Source organism: Morone saxatilis, unplaced genomic scaffold (genome assembly GCF_004916995.1).
Source record: "Morone saxatilis isolate NCDOM2014 unplaced genomic scaffold, NCSU_SB_2.0 Contig21, whole genome shotgun sequence".
NCBI classification, from domain to species: domain Eukaryota; kingdom Metazoa; phylum Chordata; class Actinopteri; family Moronidae; genus Morone; species Morone saxatilis.
The window spans coordinates 14,525,714-14,534,648 of NW_023339774.1; the positions used below are offsets into that span (position 1 = coordinate 14,525,714).

General features: G+C 42.3%; 1 protein-coding gene across 1 annotated transcript in view; it reads left to right on the forward strand.

Moving 5' to 3' along the window:
- The first annotated feature begins 119 nt into the window (after positions 1 to 119).
- Positions 120 to 8,935, forward strand: part of prrc2b (proline-rich coiled-coil 2B) — a 21,140-nt gene continuing 12,324 nt past the window's right edge. The window contains exons 1-12 of the mRNA XM_035668326.1: positions 120 to 291; positions 3,890 to 4,067; positions 4,195 to 4,372; positions 4,547 to 4,649; positions 5,275 to 5,338; positions 5,528 to 5,671; positions 6,108 to 6,421; positions 6,575 to 6,702; positions 6,824 to 6,987; positions 7,455 to 7,536; positions 7,623 to 7,791; positions 8,513 to 8,858. Coding sequence (XP_035524219.1) covers positions 3,953 to 4,067; positions 4,195 to 4,372; positions 4,547 to 4,649; positions 5,275 to 5,338; positions 5,528 to 5,671; positions 6,108 to 6,421; positions 6,575 to 6,702; positions 6,824 to 6,987; positions 7,455 to 7,536; positions 7,623 to 7,791; positions 8,513 to 8,858 — 1,807 coding nt within the window. The 5' untranslated portion in view covers positions 120 to 291; positions 3,890 to 3,952. The remainder of the gene's footprint in view (positions 292 to 3,889; positions 4,068 to 4,194; positions 4,373 to 4,546; positions 4,650 to 5,274; positions 5,339 to 5,527; positions 5,672 to 6,107; positions 6,422 to 6,574; positions 6,703 to 6,823; positions 6,988 to 7,454; positions 7,537 to 7,622; positions 7,792 to 8,512; positions 8,859 to 8,935) is intronic.

Consider the following 8,935-nt stretch of genomic DNA (forward strand, 5'->3'; position numbering starts at 1 on the left):
AAAAAAAAAAAAAAAAAAGGGTGTGTTTGCTGAACTCGACCAGCAGGGGGCGCTCGTTTACGTCCCCCTGCCAACGTCGTGCGGTGACGTAAGACGCTCAGAGGCGAGCCGATCCAGCCTTCACACGGCGCTGTTCATTTCCAGGCCGGGTAGGATCCCAGCAACAACACTGCGATCGGTTCAACCTACGAAGATCGGGCTTTACAATCGCCATCCATCCTTTGATTAGACAACAGTTTGTGGAAATATATCACTGTCATTGATCAGAAGGTACACTAAGTCGTTGAATCGGTGAGTTATGGATGCGTGCGGCGGGGTTAAAACCTCCAGTTTTCGCTCGTCTTTCTCCGCTGCCTAGTTTTATTGTTGCTTTGTTCTGTGCAGCAGCCATTTTTAATCGCCTTGTCCTACATTTCCATCCCTGTCGTCTGACCGCTCTGAAAGCCGAGAAAGGTTGAAAATATTAGCCCGGGTGGGGGTGTATTATACATATATGCCACAAAACAACCGCGTTTAGTAATATCAAGCACCACAGCGCTAAAAAAACAACAACCCCGGCCTGTCAAGGTTGTTGTTGAACACTAGACTGGGAAGTTAAACGGGATTGTCGTTTCGCTAGTTGCCGGAACAAGTCGGAGCAATTTGGTTGACTTCTGTTTTTTTTTTTTTTTTCTGCGTGCTTGCTTGAAGAAACCGAAAAATCAGCGTCCTCGTATCTTCAGTGTAACGTGGAGACATTAATGATTTAAGTTGCAGCTCCACAAGACGATGTTTACATAGCTGCTTTTACTAGCGGCGGCTAGCAACTGCACCTCCTTCTTGTCGTCTTCGTGTTGTTACGCAGCCTCCACTTTAAGATAATGTTGGTCGACTTCTACACTGACCCGACTCCTCTTTGGTGTTTTACGTTGCCAGCAGAAAAAAACTGCGTTGATTGTTTTTGTTTTCGTGCAGCTATCGTCAGTTTCATGTGCTGGGATTAGCATTAGCTTTCAATGGGGCAACGACAACGTTAGAGAGGTCAAAATGTTGTTTTGCTCTCGGAAAAATATGTTATAGATGTGGCCAGTGTGTTTAGTTATAGTATTAAAGTGGTTTTTGTTTGGCTGACTGGTAGAAATAACGTTTAAAACGTAAAATAAATGCAAGAAAGGGCTCATGTTAGCTGTCATAGCGTTAGCCTATCTAATTTAGCATTCACTAACGCTAAATGTATAATTTTGTGATCAATTTTTACTAATTACACGTTTTTTTTCTTCAGAGATTAAACCAAAAGGAAGTGGCCTGGCTTCATCTGTTTTAATCCTTGACTAAACCGACCTTAATGGACGGATATTTAGTTTTTCTTTGGCAGTCCTGGTAAAACGCCTCTGCGGAGCTTTAACCGAGCGGCCTCCGATAAAACGAGCGTTACCTTGTGGTTTGTCTGGTATTCAGCTCAAACAACGACGTGTATTTGCATGGATTTGCGTATAAAATATCCAAAACATTGTTGGTGTGTAGCCACCGCTATTTAAAGACATATATTTTAATATATCCCACGTTTTAAACGCCTTGTGTCTGCTAGTTTATATTGTTTTTGCTACTTGTATTAAGCAACGCGTTGAAATGTGAGCGCAAGTAGCCATCATATAAATGTTCAACTTGATGGACATGTTAGGCCATGTAACACAACATGAATCTAGAAAACACATGGCAGCTGTGTGCACTTAAAATGATTTGATTGTTAAAACCATTTCATGTAAAATAAAACCTAATTGCTTACAGGAAACAGGTCTGTAGATGTTGTGCTAATGCAAGAAGTGATTGTTTCAGGTGTAGAGAAAGCGAGCAAATAAATGAGAAAATCCCTCTTAATTTTAAATATTTCACTATGGCAGGCCCAGAAAAATGTGTGTTGGCATATTGTTTGGTAACAGCGAGTTTTTGAGCAAACGATTTTAAGTTTTTCAAGTCTGTAACTTGTGATTTTGATTTTGTCAGATGTAAACTTTGGATGAGCACACAGCCTATATATATAGCTTACTAAAACATACACAATGCCCCAAACATCAGTTATATGAAGTATCTCAACAGCAAGGGAAGAATAGATGGAAATGGAGTTTCAACCAGGAAAGAGAGAGGTTTCCTTGCATGGCAACATCATGAGTCGTACTTCCTGCCAACAAGAACTTGGCCTTAACTTTGGGTTGAATTCGGTGTTGAACATGTCACTCATTCAAAGCGGACAGTTCTGTCAAATCATGTTAAAACATTTCCCTCCTTGCCTCTAGTGGTGTGTCGCCATACAAATAGTTGCAGTAAAGGTTTTGGGATATCTGCGGCTGACACTCGGTGATGAGGTGCCACATTTATTTCATTTTATGGCGTTCAAATCATAGAACAAATAATCCACATACCCGAGCTCTTTTCACTGTAATTATTTTCTCTCAAACATGCAAATAAGTGGGGATCCGCTGATTGATGAACAAGCAAAAACTAAAGTTGAAGTTAAGTTCCACAGCAGATGTAAAAATCGGGCATTTCCCATTTTTTTTAATTTAACGTAAAGTGCATTTAAGGCATAAAACTGCCTGTTTCGATTGGTATTTTTGAAGCACTTTGTTTACCTGTATTTTCTCCGTGTTTATGATACCCGTGGTGAGTAACTGTGATCAGAGCTGACATGCAGCAAGCGGCTTTCTGTGCAACTGTGATGTTGCTGAGGTCGCAGTGGAAATGCTTATGATCTCTGTGTGGCCAGGGCCCTGACATACGGAAGAACTAGCACCGACAAAGGCCGATTGATGCGTCACCTCACATTGGGCTCACATCTTTTGTTAAAAGTTGCACAGGAACACATTGCAGAAACTATACACAGTGCCCATATGACCACCAACATGCATGTACGTTCTGCACCTGTGTGAGGAACTAACTCGTCACTCTGTTTCTAATTTACAAAACATCAGAGACAATCAGAACAAACTGTCCAACCATATTTACATAAATGTTGAATCTGATTAAGCATTTAATTCATATACTCACAATACACCGATACAAACATACAATACGCGTATTATTTCTGATTTAAAAGATGCAACTGGTATTATAAAGATTTGCTTTGCCTTCCTTTTATTTGCTTTGCACTGGCATTTTCAGACTGCTTTGATTGAGGAAGAAGAAAAGGCATCTAAACGCGTAAAAGGGGCTCAAAAGACAATCAGAAATCTCTCTAATCCACCGCCACCTGCCGATTCAGGCTGAATGGTCACTGCAGACTATACTGTACCCATCAGTGCTACACACCGAGCACAAACCATGAGCGACAGTCAGCCACATGTGCTGAACGGTGGTTATTTTTAGTTGTCAAGCTTCAATTTCTCTTGTTGCAATGACAACCTTCATGGACAGATTTTATCAGCTGTGGCTAATTAATATTAAATGGCCAGTTGACCCAAATCAAAATATATATTTCTCAGTTGTGACTAGAGGCACAAATATTTTCAGATTTATGAGCCTTGGTCTGGAGCTATTTTCCTCTGAAAGGACTGCTACTATCTGAGTACAAGTGGAGTTTTGTTTGTGCTGCACAAAACCTTGAAAATGTCATTTGACAGTGTCAGTTATTTTGTTTATTTTTTATTAAAACTGAAAATAGGAATATTACGTTTACATTACTCCTGTATGTTGTGTTTCATCTTGAATTAGAATTGGCCCCCTTGCAGCCAGAAATTTGTATAATAATTTATTTTAACACATTGTATCTTTGGTTTATTGTGGCAAACATTTCAAATTTAGTTTTGACAGACTTCACATGGTAACAACCTCCACCACAAACATATTGTGACAAAATTCCCGAAACTATGGACTGTACTCAAGGTGGACATTTATTCTCCTCCTCTCTTTGTAGAATCAGAAGGCACTGGGAAGAGGCGCAAAGAAAAATTTCCATACTCGATGACATTACATCGCAATGTCCGATCGTTTGGGGCAAATAACCAAGTCCAAGGATGGGAAAAGCAAGTATTCCTCACTCAGCCTATTTGACAAGTACAAGGGAAAATCAATAGAAACTCAGAAAAACACAGGTACGTTTGTTTATGTTGTTTCTCGCCTCAATACTTCATTACTTTCCTTACATGTCTGTTAATCTGTTTCAATCCCTTTGTTAATCTCACTTGCCAGTGCTTTACCTACCTGTGTTTTCTCTCCCAGTAGTTCCGCGACATGGCTTGCAGAGTCTTGGCAAAGTGGCCACAGCCCGGCGCATGCCCCCACCTGCTCACCTGCCGAGCTTGAAGTCCGAAAACAAAGGAAACGATCCCAACGTGATTATTGTGCCTAAAGACGGTACAGGATGGGCGAACAAGCAGGAACAACCCGATCAAAAGAGGTAAGAGGAGACTGCAAACTACCTTCTTATCTAACAATAAAAGTTCAGGCAAATTAAATGTGCTACAAGTCATTTTTAAGATTAATCGATAATACTTGCACTGCAATGGTATTCTGACAGCCTCCGTAGTTTTTGGTTTTCACAAAACTAAGCTTTTTCCTTTTTTGTTTGCAGTTCTATTGCATCAATACCACAGCTGCCGGAGTTGCAGCCACAGCTGGCTTTACAGAAATCTGTCTCCAATCTTCAGAAGCCCTCACCGGTAGCCAACCAGGAGGTGTGTATATGCAGCTATGGTTAACATGGGACATTGCCTCCAGAATATTGTGTTTTAAACTGACTCCTGTTGATCTTCAAGAAGCCCTAGCAATGCAAAACTGCAGCTCTAGTGCAGATTACATTAGTTAAATCCAAAGAGTCAAGAAAAACCCAGAAATTCCACCGGGCGCGGCTTTCTAATGTTGCGGGTTGTCTTCAAATCCACCGACCGCTTTTTAGAAGCGGAGTGTCTTAGGAGTGTGTTGCCTGCCATATGTTGTTGTATGTTATAGTCTGTATGTGTTCTGTCTTTAAAAAGGATACAAAACAGTGTGTTTTTCCGCTAAAAATCTCCTCTAACCTGCCCCTTACCCTCAATTCGATCTGGAGTCTGCACGCAGTATTGTATTGAGAAAATAGACCGTATTCTTTATGCTGTTACGGTGTGTGGCTTCCTGCCGGAGCATAGTGGAGGGCCCCTTCTGGGACACACCGCTTCTGGTGCAATTTAAAGCATTACCTTGAACGGGTGGGATGAGGTCCAGTGAACGCAGCAGAGCCGGAAAGCTTTGCGGCAATGTCTGGTGGAATTTTGGGGTAATGCAGCTATTAGACTATGACCTTGGTTTTCTTCACTTTCACAGAACACAAACACAGGTGGACCAAAGCAATGGGCCCAGCTAAATGGAAAGGCAGTAGAGCAAGATGGTGAGTCCCCTAATTTATCTATAATTGAAGGGGGGGTGTTTGTTTAAAATCAAACAACATTCTAATCCTGAATGGTATGCTGTCCGGGTTGTGACCCCCCACATGTCTTTGCCAATTAGTACAACAGTCCTCAGTTTGTACAAGTCAGATGAACGTCTTTCTTTATGCCACTTCCTTCAACAACATCAGGTTTAAGGGCCTCAAACCGACTTCAGCCCTTCTCTCACGAGGAATTTCCCACGCTGAAGGCAGCTGGAGAACAGGACAGGGCTGGCAAGGAAAGAAGCGGCTTCGATCCGTCGTATGGGCCCGGACCAAGCCTCCGCCCCCAGAGTAAGTCTCAACTCTCAGGAATTGGCTGCCAGTCTCAAAGATAAAAGTATGGAAAACAAATGATTAAATTGGCGACGGCAGAGTTTTGATTATCTGGGATTTAATGATGCTGATTAAACACATTAACAACTAGTTGAGCTCCACAACAGACCCGCTGACATACTTATACTCACTAACTCGCATCTGCCATCCCTGGTTTCGACAATTGTCTCTATTGTAGAAGCGATAATAGCTGCTGTTTTTGTTTTTTATGTGTGTACAGACATTTTGGGATGTTCTGCATGGGCTGTTTTAGTGATACAAAGAGCATTGATTGACTTAGCAGCATGTGAATAACTCCTGACATTAAAGACATGGAGATGACCGTGTGGTTGTTTGTCAGTGCAAATTATTCCATGTGAAGTTTATTCATTTTTATTTCTGAAATTTCTTCAAGATGTGACGAGCTGGAGGGAAGGTGGTGGCAGGAACCTTCAGCCCTCGTCCCTGACCCTCGGCCTGCCAGCAGATCCTGAGGGTAAGATCACTGCCCTGGGTGAGACTGGCACCCCTCCAGCCTCATCTCACCCCTCCTCTGCCACCGGCACAACCTCTTCTAGTGTAGTGACTCCAGTGTCACCAGTCCTTGACCCAAAGGAGCCTTCCTTGCGACCCACCCAGCCTGTCCGTAGAACAACCGTCCCTACTGCCCTGCAGTATCAGCTTCACCACACTTCGACTGCTGTCTACCATGACATGTTGCCCGCATTTGTAAGTACTATGACTCCTTAAATCCATTGTTTTTAAAGGCTTCAAATACAGCCTACTGGTTTAATTTAACAAAATCAGCTGTGGGATAGTCAGAAACAGTTATCAGAAACAATTATTTTGGTGGCTCATTGCATTTCATCCTGCTGTTTTCAGATGTGCTCTAAAGAGACACGTGAAACCCCAGGTACAGAACATGTTCCTACCACCGTTGCAGCCCCAGCCCGATTTGACAGCAAACCCGCGTTTAGACAGAGCTACGCCAAACCTGAACTTCAAGTCAAGTAAGTACATTCGCTCTCATTAACGTGAGATCTTTTATCCATTAATTAAGCAGTTTGACCAAGAGGTTTTCTGACTTCTGGCAATTGCTAATTTGTTTTTTTTAACCATCTATAATTGCAGTGGTGATGTGAAAAGAGAGAACCGCTTTGTCCGTGCTGCACCTCGACTGTCTTCTCAGCCCATCCGCAGGCCTGGTGAAAGACCACAACGCCCAGCCATCATTAATCCAGAGGACCTGAAGGATCTGGATGAGCTTGACAATGACTGCGAGGATGGATGGGCTGGTCAGTATTTCTTAGACTTGTTGAACTGCCTCCAGCTCCCTCTTATAGTGAGGAGAAATATGATTTCAGTACACTGCGTAATGTTTGTGACACATTAAGTTTCTTCCTCAGCTTCTGAATATTTACTCACGCCATAGTTTGCATGTGAACTGTTGAATTAGTCATCATAGGCCAGCAATTATTACCATTCGCTGCTCTAACTCCTGTAATAAGACTTCAGTACTCCATGTACAGTATCTCCATAGCCTGCATCCATAGTATACTAGGCAAGCAATAAGATGAAAATAGGTGTACAGCTAAGTACATATGTGTAGGTAAACAGTGCTAATTTTATTCCACTCCATGAATATGAAAGTAGGATGGTTAACCAGCTGAGAACATGCTGATGGGATGCCATTGCCCGTTCCCAGTGCTCAACATCCCATCCCACAGCACTGTTGCTGACTGTTAGTTTGTTGCTTTTTCAGGACTGCATGAGGAAGTTGATTATAGTGAGAAGCTCAAGTTCAGTGATGACGAAGACGAACACGGTGATAAAAACAAGATGTGGTGAGATCTCTTTCCTTCTTAGCCCATTATTCCTCTAAATAAGCTCACACAGAGGTTCCTGGTTTAATTTTGTCATTATTTTTTAGGACTGAATGGGAGAGGGAGAGGGAGAGGGAGATCCAGCGTGACTGCCAGTCCTCCCTAAGTTCAGGTGAGGTATCTTACCCCCAGGAGGGCCCAGAGGAGAGTTATTCTTACCACCATCACGAACCTCCCAGGAAGACCAACGGCAGATATATCTCTACGGACACCCCGGTAACTACACACTACAGTATACTGTGTTTTTCCACTTTCATCTTCCCCCTTTTGAGATTACTTATCTAAGATTAACTCATTATGATGTTATCCACAGTTAAATCACATCGCATCTTGTGCTTTAATCCCTCTGTCACTGTGGAGGATAAGGAAACACTAAAGAAGTGTATGAATAGCAGTGTGCCTTCACACCCCCTCGAGTGAGACTGTCATTGTGAATTGGGAGTGATGACCTTGCGGTAACCATAGAGATGTGTGTCTGACTACTTTTTTACTTACCAAGCCTTATGCTTGGTAAGTGAAAACGATGTGACAGAAATAATGGAAATACAGATTATCCCTTTGTTTTTTAGCCAATTTCAATGTGAACAATTGGTCAGACAAATTCCCTAAAATAAACTACGTGAAACAAAGTATTTTAACTAACTTTATCTAGACATGTTTTTGAATTGAATACTTACAATTAATTCTTGTTACCTAAAATGTCAATGCTTGGGATAAACAGAACAAACAGCAAATCCTTGAGTAAAAATGTATTATTTCTTAGTTAAAACCTTTTCTCAAAGGACATATTATGAAAATGTTTTTATATACTTTGAGACACATACACATAAGAAACAAAAGAAATTGAGGGATTGTTCCTGTGTCTTTCCAAGAAGGCCACCCAAATTACATAAAGCAGCCGCCCTCCCTAGAGTAAATGCCTCTGTTCTATCTCCAGGCCCAGCAGAAAATCCAAGGTGAGCCGCTGACTGACCAGGAAGATCACCAGCGCCAATCTCAAACTCAAGGGCCAGCTAGGGCAAAATATGTATCCCCTGAGCTGTCAGAGGCTGTTGAGAGGGCCCGCAGACGCAGGGAGGAGGAAGAGAGGCGTGCCCGTGAGGAACGATTGGCTGCATGTGCTGAAAAACTCAAAAAGCTGGATGAGAAGTTTGGGAAGACAGAAAGGCAGATGTCAAGGCCGGAGGAGGGCCTGAAAGAGGGAGAGGACAAAGAGGTTCCACTGTCCCCAAACAGGGAACAGAGTAAAGCCCACCATGAGAACTGGCAGTACAGCACAAAAGGTAAAAAACTGAAAGTAGACTTGTCCACTTAGGCCTTAGGCCTATATTATATAGAAAATACAGTGTGTGTGTGTGTG